At 45.8% G+C, this 15,602-nt stretch overlaps 1 protein-coding gene across 2 annotated transcripts in view; it reads right to left on the reverse strand.

Moving 5' to 3' along the window:
- Window positions 1-15,602, reverse strand: part of PHF3 (PHD finger protein 3) — a 629,825-nt gene that overhangs the window by 339,521 nt on the left and 274,702 nt on the right. For both annotated transcript variants that reach the window (XM_069235742.1, XM_069235741.1), the window contains one exon: window positions 5,478-5,613. In XM_069235742.1, the coding sequence (XP_069091843.1) occupies window positions 5,478-5,613 (136 nt within the window). The remainder of the gene's footprint in view (window positions 1-5,477; window positions 5,614-15,602) is intronic.

Genomic DNA, 15,602 nt, shown 5'->3' on the forward strand with positions numbered 1-15,602 from the left:
CATGCACAGTAAAGGAGAGCAGGAAGTGAAAGTAAACAACGTGCAGGCCAATCAGAAGTATGTAAAGAACAGCAACATTGGGCTAAGCCACTCATAAGTTTAGGTATGTAAGAGACGAGTTCTAAACCCTTTTTAAGTTTCTTTGTATCCACAAAAGATTTCACAAGCACGGCACAAAGGCGCGTGCGTGCAAGTAGAGCCTAAAAAGGCTTAGCACTGGGGGGTAAAGGCCTAGCAGAAAAATGGTAACGTAATTTTTAAGTATCACTTGTCCCACCTCTGCCTGTCTTTCCTGATATCTTTATCAACCCAGCAATGTTTTGAGAAGGGAGAATAGAATTATAGGTCCCAGCTCTCTAAATGTTCTGTGAAAAATATTGCCAGTGGCTGCTATGATAGCTTTGTGAGTGATGAGTAAGAAGGGAAATGTTACTTACCTTGTAAGCATTTGTGTGTAGAATTATAGATTCTTATGCTTCGTGTAGGAAGTTGGCTCTGTATATACTATCTCAAAGTAAGAGATAGTGTGCCCAGAGTCCAAGGGTTCCCCTTAGAGGTAAGATAGTGGCAAAATTAGATAATTCTAATGCTCTATTTTGTGGTAGTGTGGTCGAGCAGTAGGCTTATCAGAGGGTAGTCTTAAGAATTTGTTGTACACACACAGGCAATAAATGCTGAACACACACTCAAAGACTTAACTCCAGGCCAATAGTTTTTATATAGAAAAATATATTTTCTTAATTTATTTTTAGAACCACATGTTCAAGATTTGAAGTAAATACATAAAATGCAAGGTACTCCACACAGGTAAGTTAGGAACTTTGAATTAGGGCAATGGCATACATAGTTTTAGTAAAAATGGCAATAAGCTATTTTAAAAGTGGACACAGTGCAAAAATCAACAGTTCCCGGGGGAGGTAAGTAATGGTTAGTTTGTCAGGTAAGTAAGACACTTACAAGTCTAAGTTCTTGGGCATAGGCAGCCCACCGTTGGGGGTTGAAGGCAACCCCAAAGTTACCACACCAGCAGCTCAGGGCCGGTCAGGTGCAGAGGTCAAAGAGGTGCCCACAACACATAGGCTTCAATGGAGAATAGGGGTGCTCCGGTTCCAGTCTGCCAGCAGGTAAGTACCTGCGTCCTTAGGGTGGGGTGGGGGGGCAGACCAGGGGGGTTTTATAGAGCACTGGGGGGGGGGGGGGGGGGGAGCGGGGGTGGACACAAGTAGGCACACAAAACACACCCTCAGCAGCACAGGGGTGCTCCGGTTCCAGGCTGCCAGCAGGTAAGTACCCGTGTCCTCGGAGGGCAGACCTGTGCGGTTTTATAAAGCATTGGGGGGGGGGGGGGGGGGGGGTGGTACAAGTAGGCACACAAAACACACCCTCAGCAGCACAAGGGTGGACGGGTGCAGTGTGTAAAGCAGGCATCGGGTTTTGTATTACAAACAATGGAGGGACCTGGGGGGTCACTCTAGTGGTGCAGGCAGGGACACAGGGGAGCTTCTTGGGCCAGCCACCGACTGGGCTAAGCAGAGGGTCGCCTGATGGTCAATCCTGCACCGAGGTTCTGTTCCTTCTGGTCCTGGGGGCTGCGGGTGCAGTTTCTTGGTCCAGGCGTTGGGTTCCTTGAAACAGGCAGTTGCGGTCAGAGGGAGCCTCTGGATTCTCTCTGCATGCGGTGCTGTGGGGGTCCAGGGGGGTCATCTCGGGCTACTCACGAAGTTGCAGTCGCCTGGGAGTCCTTCCTGTAGTGTTGGTTCTCTGGAGCTCGAGCCGGGGGCTTTGGGTGCAGAGGGTGAAGTCTCACGCTTCCGGCGGGAAGAGTGAGCTCTTTAAAAGTTGCAAGAAAGTTGCAAAGTTGTTGAACAGAGCTGCTGTTCACTGGAGTTTCTTGGTCCCTTGGTTCAGGGCAGTCCTCTGAGGCTTCAGAGGTCGCTTGTCCCTGTCAGATGCGTTGCTGTTGCAGTTTTCTTCGAGTCAGGAGACAGGTCGGTAGGGCTGGGGCCAAAGCAGTTGTAGTCTCCTTCGTCTCTGCAGGGCTTTCAGGTCAGCAGTCCTTCTTCTTGGTTCAGGTTGCAGGAATCTGATTTCCTGGGTTCAGGATCGCCCCTAAATACTCAATTTAGGGGTGTGTTTAGGTCTGGGGGGTAGCAGCCAATGGCTACTGTCCTTGAGGGTGGCTACACCCTATTTGCGCCTCCTCTATGACGGGAGGGGGGCACATCCCGATTCCTATTGGGGGAATCCTCCGATCTCAAGATGGAGGATTTCTAAAGGCAGGGGTCACCTCAGCTCAGGACACCTTAAGGGCTGTCCTGACTGGTGGGTGACTCCTCCTTGTTTTTCTCATTATCTCCTCCAGCCTTGCCGCCAAAAGTGGGGGCAGTAGCCAGAGGGGCGGCATTTCCACTAGCTGGGATGCCCTGGGGTGCTGTAACCAAAGGCATGAGCCTTTGAGGCTCACCGCCAGGTGTTACAGTTCCTGCAGGGGGAGGTGAGAAGCACCTCCACCCAGTGCAAACTTTGTTTCTGTCCTCAGAGAGCACAAAGGCTCTCATCCCAAGAGGGCAGAAACTCGTCTCAGTGGCAGATGGCACTGACCAGTCAGTCCTCCACTGAAGGTTTGGGTAAATTACAGGGGGCATCTTCTAAGATGCTCTCTGTGTGAATTTTGTAATAAATCCAACACTGGCATCAGTGTGGGTTTATTATTCTGAGGAGTTTGATACCAAACTTCCCAGTATTCAGTGTAGCCATTATGGAGCTGTGGAGTTTGTTTTTGACAAACTCCCAGACCATATACTTAATATGGCCACACTGTACTTACAACGTCTAAGAATGGAGGGGGATGCCATGTCGACTTTGCCGTTTTCTCCCCACCAACACACACAATCTGCAATGGCAGTGTGCATGTGTTAGGTGAGGGGTCCCTAAGGGTGGCACAACACATGCTGCAGCCCTTAGAGACCTTCCCTTGTCACAGGGCCCTTGATACCACTGGTACCTTTTACAAGGGACTTATCTGGGTGCCAGGGGTGTGCCAATTGTGGAAACAATGGTACATTTTTTGTGAAAGAACACTGGTGCTGGGTCCTGGGTAGCAGGGTCCCAGCACACTTCTCAGTCAAGTCAGCATCAATATCAGGTAAAAAGTGGGGGGTATCTGCAACAGGGAGCCATTTTCCCACACTTTGCATAGTCCTCCTGCCTAGTATTGGGTCAGATATTGCACATATTTTTTCTTCAAAGGTGTTTTGAGTCACAAGGTATAAGGTGATTCCTCCCTTGGTACATAACGAGCATGGGCTGCGGCTCCACCCTTGGGCTGATTTCCTTCCAGCAGTATTAAGGGGATAGTGAGCAAGAGTGTAAATATATATAAGTATACATCAATGTAAAATACCATTACCTTCTGGTTCCTGCTTAGTAAATTTAAAACCTATGCTGACACTGAGTTACACACTATAAACAGATGCTAAAAGGGTTAGTAAAATTTTCTGTTCATACTATGTGTTGTTGTAGATACACATTTAGTACGTGTTGTTGTAGATATACATGCTTTTCATAGACTGTAAAGCATTACTCTCCCATCTGCTGTTAGAGGGCAGTTGTGGCATATGTTTGAAGCAGTGTTCGTAATACGGACTAGACTGTTCCCATTGGAGCAGGGGCAAGAATGATATGCATATGACTGGGTCCAAACTGATGTGGCATGGTGTGCATAATAATGATAGACTGGGATGTGGCCCAAGTAAATACCAGAAGCTGAGATTAATTCAAGTATTCCATCCATCACTTTTTGTATGCTTCAGTGTATCATCCTAAGTGGGTCGGGTATGCCCAGACATGAGTCCTGTGCACACTGTGCCACTGTAATCAAGCTATACCTTTCTGATGAGGCATGAAAAGGGTGGAACCAACACTGGGTTACTTGTGTTCTGGATCAGGAAGGACCTGGGCTGGTGGTTCAGGCTGGACTGCTCCCATTAGCGCAGGGTCAATGCTGAATTGTGTATGGCTGGATCCAAATTGAGGTGGCATGGTGTGCAAAATAACAATGGACTGGGATGCAGCCTGAGTAATAACCAGTGGATGAGATTAATTCAAGCAGTATGCTAAAGAGAATATCTTGGCTACCACATTTTACGTGGACCAGATTTGTGACCCTGGCACAGCCTCTGTGAAACTGAACCCATCTAAGACAATGCCCAATAACCTCTGGTTACTCCAGGAACACAAGAAAAGGTCTCACAATCACACCTTACGAACAGAAGCTCTTGCTTCCCATTAGAACAGGGATATATTTTGCTAAGCAAAAACTATCAATCAAAGCAACAGCTAGATTTGGTTATAGGTAGAGGACAATTGGGCAGTAATGCTGGGTTTTAGGCACTGCACCAAACCACTTCAGTCCTTGCTTTTAGCATTACCCTTCTCTCAATGCCTGCACCCAGTTACATTCATGTTTCTTTATATGATGTAAGAGCCCAAAAACGAAACCAATCCTTTCCACCAGTATACACCAAGGACCAAAGACAGTGAACAAAAGGTAAATTCCAGTCCATGCACATTCATAAACTTGTTAAGCAATCAACTCAGAATTAACGGCTGGATATCACAAAGCAATCTAAAGACTGATCTCTTCTATTTCAAAAGTGTGGTGCAACTAACATTTTCAGTCATTTTCCTCAGAGGTCTCAATGACACATTGTCCAGTGCTGAGTCAGGTGGTAGCACTCCCTCTGAAAGTCAGCAGATCACAAACCCAATTCTGCGGGTCAGCTAATATCCAGGAGAACAAATGGGTGAAAAGTGGAGATTTCAAAGCAAAAGGCTCAAGACAATAGTACTTCTAGAACCTGTAATACCAATGGCAGCCCAAGGAACAATGCAATATGGAAGCTGCCCAGTGGTAACCCACCCGCAGTAGATAGAAATATGCCACAAAATGAATGTGTTTTTTTGTGAAGCATGACACGCTAGAGACTACCAACTTAGAGGGAAGCAGAAATGCTTGCCAGCCTTGGATCTTCTAACAAGTGAAAATCCAATGTGGCCTATTTTATGTATGTACAGTCTCTCTTAACCTTGTTTGTACCCATGTCTATATGCAAGCAAGGCCTGGATAACCTTAAAAGAATTGGTTCATGAATCCAGGCCCTTCCAGACAGGCCAGCTACTGGTTACGTGACAGATATAGAGTTAGCCCTCTCACAATACATACTACTGTGCTGTACTGTACTGTACTGAAGGAAAACAGAGAACACAATATTTGGGCCTATCTCTCAGCCTCAGCACATTGAGCTGACATGCATGGTATGTGCTAAAATACTTAAATGGCATACTACCTTAAAAGCTTTATGGAACCTCATTTCTAAACAATTCTGAGGTGTCCTTAAGCAGCCAGTAAAGTGATTATTGTAGAACTCAGTTTAACTGGGTTAATAAACATGAATGGAACGAAGTTTGCTATTTACCTGTACAGATTTTGCAGTTCAGATCAAAGAGATGATCTTTATGTTGGTTAGTTGTGTCAGACGTAGATGCTGGTTCTGCTGCTTTTTCTTTAGGTAATTCCTCAACCTTTTCAACTGGTTTAGCAACAGTGGGTTCCTGTAACAAGTTAGACAATATAATACATTAAGTCATTTCAATGCATGATTATCATATGATAATTTTAAGGTACAAATCACACGTCAAACATTTCTGTAAGTAGAAAACAGTAGAAAAGAGAAGAAAACTGCCCTTGCTTTATTACTTGTTTTTTTTAATGTTTATCACACGGAGGTTTAAATAACCTCTATGATCTATCTGGTAATGTGCTTTAAGCACAGACAAAATGTCGATTGTTCTCAATTCTTCAAATATTAATAGATGATACCACAATGATCAGCAAGAAGCCTTTCTGTTCATAGCAGATATAATACGAGAACACTCAAAAGAAATTGAGACCTGTAAAGTCAACACTCAGTTGTTTTATTTAACATTGAATTCTTGTATCTAGTTACTTTTTAAATACTTCAAATTGGTTAATAAGGGAAATACAAAGAAGCAAAATGGGTTGCCCAGCACTAAAAAATATGATCAAGTGGGATTAAAACCATACAAGAGTAGAATTACCAATATGGTTCTTAGACATCACCTCCTAAGTTAAGACTTGCTGGCCTATAAGGAAAACATGATGTTCTTCAGTTTTCTGGTATCTCTGAAAAGCAATGTTTTTATTTTCCTGAGCCATGTGCTTGCCAAGTGCTTGTGAATTAAGGTTTGTAGGAAGTTGGCTCTGTATGCACTATTTCAAAGTAAGGAATAGTATGCACAGAGTCCAAGGGTTCCCCTTAGAGGTAAGATAGTGGCAAAAAGAGATAATACTAATGCTCTATTTTGTGGTAGTGTGGTCGAGCAGTAGGCTTATCAAAGGAGTAGTGTTAAGCATTTGTTGTACATACACACAGGCAATAAATGAGGAACACACACTCAGAGACAAATCCAGCCAATAGGTTTTGTTATAGAAAAATATCTTTTCTTAGTTTATTTTAAGAACCACAGGTTCAAATTCTACATGTCATATCTCATTTGAAAGGTATTGCAGGTAAGTACTTTAGGAACTTTGAATAATTACAGTAGCATATATACTTTTCACATAAAACACAAATAGCTGTTTTAAAAGTGGACACTTAGTGCAATTTTCACAGTTCCTGGGGGAGGTAAAGTATTGTTAGTTTTAGCAGGTAAGTAAACCACCTACGGGGTTGAGATTGGGGTCCAAGGTAGCCCACCGTTGGGGGTTCAGAGCAACCCCAAAGTCACCACACCAGCAGCTCAGGGCCGGTCAGGTGCAGAGTTCAAAGTGGTGCCCAAAACACATAGGCTTCAATGGAGAGAAGGGGGTGCCCCAGTTCCGGTCTGCCAGCAGGTAAGTACCCGTGTCTTCGGAGGGCAGACCAGGGGGGTTTTGTAGGGCACCGGGGGGGGGGGGGACACAAGTCCACACAAAAAGTACACCCTCAGCAGCGCGGGGGCGGCCGGGTGCAGTGTGCAAACAAGCGTCGGGTTTTCAATAGTTTCCTATGAGAGACCAAGGGGTCTCTTCAGCGATGCAGGCAGGCAAGGGGGCGGGCTCCTCGGGGTAGCCACCACCTGGACAAGGGAGAGGGCCTCCTGGGGGTCACTCCTGCCCTGGAATTCCGATCCTTCAGGTGCTGGGGGCTGCGGGTTCAGGGTCTTTTCCAGCCGTCGGGAAATTAGAGTTCAGGCAGTCGCGGTCAGGGGGAGCCTCGGGATTCCCTCTGCAGGCGTCGCTGTGGGGGCTCAGGGGGGACAACTTTGGTTACTCACGGTCTTGGAGTCGCCGGAGGGTCCTCCCTGAGGTGTTGGTTCTCCACCAGTCGAGTCGGGGTCGCCAGGTGCAGTGTTGCAAGTCTCACGCTTCTTGCGGGGAGTTGCAGGGGTCTTTAAATCTGCTCCTTTGAAACAAAGTTGCAGTCTTTTTGGAGCAGGGCCGCTGTCCTCGGGAGTTTCTTGTCTTTCTTGAAGCAGGGCAGTCCTCTGAGGATTCAGAGGTCGCTGGTCCTTTGGAAAGCGTCGCTGGAGCAGGTTTCTTTGGAAGGCAGGAGACAGGCCGGTAGGACTGGGGCCAAAGCAGTTGGTGTCTTCTGTTCTTCTTCTGCAGGGGTTTTTCAGCTCAGCAGTCCTCTTCTTCTTGTAGTTTCAGGAATCTAAATTCTTAGGTTCAGGGAAGCCCTTAAATACTAAATTTAAGGGCGTGTTTAGGTCTGGGGGGTTAGTAGCCAATGGCTACTAGCCCTGAGGGTGGGTACACCCTCATGTGCCTCCTCCCAAGGGGAGGGGGTCACATTCCTATCCCTATTGGGGGAATCCTCCATCTGCAAGATGGAGGATTTCTAAAAGTTAGTCACTTCAGCTCAGGACACCTTAGGGGCTGTCCTGACTGGTCAGTGACTCCTCCTTGTTATTCTCATTATTTCCTCCGGCCTTGCCGCCAAAAGTGGGGGCCGTGGCCGGAGGGGGCGGGCAACTCCACTAGCTGGAGTGTCCTGCGGTGCTGGAACAAAGGGGGTAAGCCTTTGAGGCTCACTGCCAGGTATTACAGCTCCTGCCTGGGGGAGGTGATAGCATCTCCACCCAGTGCAGGCTTTGTTACTGGCCTCAGAGTGACAAAGGCACTCTCCCCATGGGGCCAGCAACATGTCTCGGTTGTGGCAGGCTGCTGGAACCAGTCAGCCTACACAGATAGTCGGTTAAGGTTTCAGGGGGCACCTCTAAGGTGCCCTCTGGGGTGTATTTCACAATAAAATGTACACTGGCATCAGTGTGCATTTATTGTGCTGAGAAGTTTGATACCAAACTTCCCAGTTTTCAGTGTAGCCATTATGGTGCTGTGGAGTCCGTGTTTGACAGACTCCCAGACCATATACTCTTATGGCTACCCTGCACTTACAATGTCTAAGGTTTGGCTTAGCCACTGTAGGGGCACGGTACTCATGCACTGGTGCCCTCACCTATGGTATAGTGCACCCTGCCTTAGGGCTGTAAGGCCTACTAGAGGGGTGACTTATCTATACTGCATAGGCAGTGTGAGGTTGGCATGGCACCCTGAGGGGAGTGCCATGTCGACTTACTCGTTTTGTTCTCACCAGTACACACAAGCTGGCAAGCAGTGTGTCTGTGCTGAGTGAGGGGTCCCCAGGGTGGCATAAGATATGCTGCAGCCCTTAGAGACCTTCCCTGGCATCAGGGCCCTTGGTACCAGGGGTACCAGTTACAAGGGACTTATCTGGATGCCAGGGTGTGCCAATTGTGGAATCAAAAAGTACAGGTTAGGGAAAGAACACTGGTGCTGGGGCCTGGTTAGCAGGCCTCAGCACACTTTCAATTCAAAACATAGCATCAGCAAAGGCAAAAAGTCAGGGGGTAACCATGCCAAGGAGGCATTTCCTTACAAGGTTTCACAGCCCTTCTAGCTTTTCCTATAGACCACTCAGCCTCTACATAAAGAACAATTCTGAGCACACTCATAATGCAGAAATAAATTGTTTCACTTGCACATCACTTACGAGGCACTTAAGTTCACTTTGAGCATGTTGCAATTTGGCACTATGGACAAAAATGAAAAGGTTAATGATTTTTTCCTTTATAAAATGGAGTTGCTTTAACAAGCATACTGTTTTGCAGATGGCGAGTTACTCATTTACACAGTATTTTTGGTGTTCCTCTGCATTTGTAGTGTTTGTCATTTCAAGGATTATTTTTTAATGAACTGTATTAATGAACTGTACATTTGAATGGAGCACACAAAGCAATTTGTGTTGCAACCCAAAGAAAAACCTTGTCCAAAGGTGGAACCTTTCTTGGGACAGGCCTTGTCTCCAGTTTGATGTCCATGCTGACTACAGCTGCGACACCATGCCTTTTTGGGATCTAAGTTTTTACCCTTGTACCCAAATGAGGATTGTGAAGAGGCTTTGGACCCACCCTCCTGTGCAGGTTTTTGGGGCCCTGTAGAAGACTCTTTACTTTTCCCCTTGGATATCTCAACACTCTTCCCCTGGGGAGGCTTTGTGACCCCTTTCTTTTGGTCACCCCCTGTGGAAGTCTTGGTCACCCTTGTCTTGACCCAGTGGTCTGCCTTCTTTCCCAATTCTTGGTGAGAAACTGGACTTAGGTTTACCAGATGCTGATGCAGTTTATCATTGAAACAATTACTTAAAAGGTGTTCCTTCATAAACACATTATACAGCCCTCCATAATCATTTACATCACTGCCATTAATCCAACCATCCAGTGTTCTGACTGAGAAGTCAACAAAATCAACCCAGGTCTGGCTCGAGGATGTTTGAGCCCCTCTGAACCTAATCCTGTACTCCTCAGTGGAGAATCCAAAGCCCTCAATCAGGGTAGCCTTCATGAGGTCATGGGATTTTGCATCTTTACCAGAGAGTGTGAGGAGGCTATCCCTACACTTTCCAGTGAACATTTCCCAAAGGAGAGCACCCCAGTGAGATCTGTTTACTTTTCTGGTTGCACAAGACCTCTCAAAAGCTGTGAACCATTTGGTGATGTCATCACCATCTTCATATTTTTTTACAAACCCTTTGGGGATTTTTAGCATGTCAGTATTGTCTCTGACCCTATTTAAGTTGCTGCCACCATTGATGGGAGCTAAACCCATCTCTTGTCTTTCCCTCTCTATGGCTAGGAGCTGTCTCTCCAAAGCCAATCTTTTGGCCATCCTGGCTAGCATCAGGTCATCTTCATTGAGGCTGCCCTCAATGCTTCCAGAGTTGCTGGACTCCCCTGTGGGAGAAGCAGCATCTCTGACTATCACTTGTGGAGTCAGGGTTTGAGTAACCCTGGGCTCCCTAACTAGGACAGGGGGGGGACATTCTCCTCCAGGTCACTAGTTCCCCCCTTTGTAAGGTTGAGTTTGGAGGATTCTCCCAATAGGATTAGGGATGTGCCCCCCTCCCCACAGGGAGGAGGCACAAAGAGGGTGTAGCCACCCTCAAGGACAGTAGCCATTGGCTACTGCCCTCCCAGACCTAAACACACCCCTAAATTCAGTATTTAGGGGCTCCCCAGATCCCAGGAAATCAGATTCCTGCAACCTGAAGAAAGAAAGAGGACTGCTGACCTACAAGCCTGCAGAGAAGGAGGAAGACGACAACTGCTTTGGCCCAAGCCCTACCGGCCTGTCTCCAACTTCGAAAACCTGCTCCAGCGACGCATCAGACAGGGACCAGCGACCTCTGAAGCCTCAGAGGACTGCCCTGGACTACAGGACCAAGAAACTCCTGTTAACAGCGGCCCTGTTCAAAAACAGCTACTTCTTTGCAACAAAGAAGCTACTTCTAAAGACTTCACGTTTCCCGCCGGAAGCGTGAGACTCTACACACTGCACCAGACGCCCCCGGATCGACCTGCAGAAAACCAACCCCTCAGGGAGGACTCCCCGGCAACTGCGAGCCCGTGAATAACCAGAGACGACCCTCCTCAGCCCCCACAGCGACACCTGCAGAGAGAATCCAGAGGCTCCCCCTGACCGCAACTGCCTGTAACAAGGGACCCGACGCCTGGAACCAACACTGCACCCGCAGCCCCCAGGACCTGAAGGAACTGAACTTCGATGCAGGAGTGACCCCCAGGTTGCCCTCTGCCTTGCCCAGGTGGTGGCTGTCCCGAGAAGCCCCCGTGCCTGCCTGCACCGATAGAGTGACCTCCGGGTCCCTCCATTGAAACCTATACAAAACCCGACGCCTGCTTTGCACACTGCACCCGGCCGCCCCTGTGCAGCTGAGGGTGTGTTTTGTGTGCCTACTTGTGTCCCCCCCAGTGCTCTACAAAAACCACTGGTCTGCCCCCGAGGACGCAGGTACTTACCTGCTGGCAGACTGGAACTGGAGCACCCCTGTTCTCCATAGGCACCTATGTGTTTTGGGCACCTCTTTGACCTCTGCACCTGACTGGCCCTGAGCTGCTGGTGTGGTAACTTTGGGGTTTGCTTTGAACCCCCAATAGTGGGCTGCCTATGCCCCAGGACTGAGACTTGTAAGTGTTTTACTTACCTCCTAATCTAACCTTTACTTACCTCCCCCAGGAACTGTTGATTTTTACCCTGTGTCCACTTTGAAAATAGCTTATTGCCATTTTATACAAAGACTGTACATGATATTGTTTTCATTTAAAGTTCCTAAAGTATCTAAGTGAAGTACCTTACATTTAAAGTGTTTGATGTAAATCTTGAACCTGTGGTTCTTAAAATAAACTAAGAAAAGATATTTTTCAATATAAAAACCTATTGGCCTGGAGTAAGTCTGAGTGCGTCTTCCTCATTTATTGCCTGTGTGTGTACAACAAATGCTTAACACTACCGTCTGATAAGCCTACTGCTCGACCACACTACCACAAAATAGAGCATTAGAATTATCTACTTTTGCCATCTTACCTCTAAGGGGAACCCTTGGACTCTGTGCACACTATTTCTTACTTTGAAATAGTATATACAGAGCCAACTTCTTACACCTTCTTTTTCAGGACGTCCACTTAGTAATCAACCGCTGGTTTCTTGTAGTCTTGTCTAGGTGTTGCATTATCTTCTTTTTAGTCCTTTTGGGTGGTTTGGGGATAATCCAGTAACTTACTCCTTTCTTCCTGGTCGCTGGGGGGCACTGTGGTACTTACCTTTGGAGTTTCCTTGTTCCCCCAGCTCCCCTCCACACATTCTACTTATCTAGGTGGGGGTCCTGCATTCCATTTTATTTAGTATATGGTGTGGGCTCCCCCAGGGTCTCTAGTGCTACTGCACTGTTTTCTATTTCTATTTATGCCCATTTCTGATTACTAGTGTACATATCTAGTGTGTTATACACCTCTTATTGGAGGGTTGCCTCTCTATTACATTTTATTGTGTCACTAAAAGAACCTTTATTATTGTAACACTGAGTGTTTTCTTTCACGTGTGTAAGTGCTGTGTGACTACAGTGGTATTGCATGAGCTTTGCATGTCTCCTAGATAAGCCATGGCTGCTCATCCACAGCTACCTCTAGAGATCCTGGCCTCTAGACACTGCCTACACTACACTAGTAGGGGATATCTGGACCTGGTATAAGGTGTAAGTACCTTAGATACCCACCACAAACCAGGCCAGCTTCCTACACTGGAGTCCTGGTTAGCAGGATCCCAGTGAAAACAGTCTAAGCACACTAACAAAAGAAAAAGGCGGGGGTAACCATGCCAAAAAGAAGGATTTTCCTACAGCCAGAGTGTCACAGATATATAAGTCATCACGCAACCACAATGCCAGCGATGGACGCAGAGTCGACCGACGCCACCCGATGGCGTGCAAGGGTACTGCTTGTAGAAAAATCACCAGATCTAGCCTGACGCCTGTGGGAAATTCTAAGATAAGCTATGTGCAACTAGAAGTCGCTATCAGATGTATCTGTTACAAAGTTAGGATTTTGTAACTTTCTGTCTTTTACCACTGATTCATTGACTTGGGTTGCAACAGAAATGCTTGAGAAATCCTGAACAAGTCAGACCAACTCCTTAAAGAATATCTGGCCACATGGCCATGGATGCTGTTGTATTGCTTAGCCTATAGGAGCCTTAAACTGGTTAGGAAAGGTTCTAGGCACTTCAGGTTTTCCTTATGATCATAGTTTTGAGTGCACTAGTTACTGACCTGTTATTTAAGTCCTATTATTTCTGCTGACTGGACATTCTGTTTATTGTTATCTACTGACTTACACTGCATTCAGAGTTTCTACAACCCTCAATTTCCCGAAGCACTAATAGTTCAACTTCGCTATCCTAACAAGGGTCAAATGTTAAAAGAAAGTAACTGATGATTTCAACTTGAGTGCCTAGTATTGTGGTTCTTAAGCCCCAATGGTAAATGACCATCCCACAGAGATGTACTAGTTATCCTTGTCTGCAGACCACCATCCCAAGAAAAAGCCTTGCAGAATACATTCTTCTACTTGCATTCTCGAAAGGAGCTGATGAAGTGAAGCAAATAGCATTGTGCCTCTTTTTAGCTGCAGCTACAGACAAGGAATCGGGTGAGGCTCCTCATTTAGAAATTTAAGGTCTACAACTTCTTTCTGTTTCTTCTCTACTAAAAAAAAAAAGGAGATCTGAATGTGTGTCACAAGTTCTAGAACAGTGGTTCTGAACCTTTTCACATCTGAGGACCCCCATTTAATCAATACTGGTATCCAGGGGCCCTTCACTGAATCATTTTAGGAATCCAGGGACCCAAATGAGTTGTTACTGTAAGCCTTGGAAACAGGCATAAGCCGGAAACAAGCATTCATCAAACAAATATACAAATGATTAAAAACTTTGCTTAACAAATATAAAAAATACAAATGCTTAATTTAATGGAAAGTTCAGGCTTTTTCTAAAATTAACTGGGGACACCCATCGTCTGTAACACATCAATTCTGAGGACAGCATTTTAATTTTTAGCCTTTAATTACAAATGCCTTCACAATTAACTGAACATTTTAAAATGTACATTTTGCTTCTTTATTTCCATACACTTTATTAATCTGTTAATATTATTTAATCTTCTAAGCAGTTGTGGACCCTGAGTAGGTACCGTGGACCTCCAGATATTCCCTGACCATATTTTTAGAACCACTGTATCAGGAAACCACAACACAAACAAACACTACGCCTCAGTTGTTGCACCATCTGAATTATTTCAAACAGAGAAGTATGCACTGCTACTACAGGGAGTGCAGAATTATTAGGCAAGTTGTATTTTTGAGGATTAATTTTATTATTGAACAACAACCATGTTCTCAATGAACCCAAAAAACTCATTAATATCAAAGCTGAATATTTTTGGAAGTAGTTTTTAGTTTGTTTTTAGTTTTAGCTATGTTAGGGGGATATCTGTGTGTGCAGGTGACTATTACTGTCCATAATTATTAGGCAACTTAACAAAAAAAAATATATACCCATTTCAATTATTTATTATTACCAGTGAAACCAATATAACATCTCAACATTCACAAATATACATTTCTGACATTCAAAAACGAAACAAAAACAAATCAGTGACCAATATAGCCACCTTTCTTTGCAAGGACACTCAAAAGCCTGCCATCCATGGATTCTGTCAGTGTTTTGATCTGTTCACCATCAACATTGCGTGCAGCAGCAACCACAGCCTCCCAGACACTGTTCAGAGAGGTGTACTGTTTTCCCTCCTTGTAAATCTCACATTTGATGATGGACCACAGGTTCTCAATGGGGTTCAGATCAGGTGAACAAGGAGGCCATGTCATTAGATTTCCTTCTTTTATACCCTTTCTTGCCAGCCACGCTGTGGAGTACTTGGACGCGTGTGATGGAGCATTGTCCTGCATGAAAATCATGTTTTTCTTGAAGGATGCAGACTTCTTCCTGTACCACTGCTTGAAGAAGGTGTCTTCCAGGAACTGGCAGTAGGACTGGGAGTTGAGCTTGACTCCATCCTCAACCCGAAAAGGCCCCACAAGCTCATCTTTGATGATACCAGCCCAAACCAGTACTCCACCTCCACCTTGCTGGCGTCTGAGTCGGACTGGAGCTCTCTGCCCTTTACCAATCCAGCCACGGGCCCATCCATCTGGCCCATCAAGACTCACTCTCATTTCATCAGTCCATAAAACCTTAGAAAAATCAGTCTTGAGATATTTCTTGGCCCAGTCTTGACATTTCAGCTTGTGTGTCTTGTTCAGTGGTGGTCGTCTTTCAGCCTTTCTTACCTTGGCCATGTCTCTGAGTATTGCACACCTTGTGCTTTTGGGCACTCCAGTGATGTTGCAGCTCCGAAATATGGCCAAACTGGTGGCAAGTGGCATCGTGGCAGCTGCACGCTTGACTTTTCTCAGTTCATGGGCAGTTATTTTGCGCCTTGGTTTTTCCACACGCTTCTTGCGACCCTGTTGACTATTTTGAATGAAACGCTTGATTGTTCGATGATCACGCTTCAGAAGCTTTGCAATTTTAAGAGTGCTGCATCCCTCTGCAAGATATCTCACTATTTTTGACTTTTCTGAGCCTGTCAAGTCCTTCTTTTGACCCA

The sequence above is a fragment of the Pleurodeles waltl genome, chromosome 5 (genome assembly GCF_031143425.1).
Source record: "Pleurodeles waltl isolate 20211129_DDA chromosome 5, aPleWal1.hap1.20221129, whole genome shotgun sequence".
Classification (NCBI taxonomy): Eukaryota; Metazoa; Chordata; class Amphibia; order Caudata; family Salamandridae; genus Pleurodeles; species Pleurodeles waltl.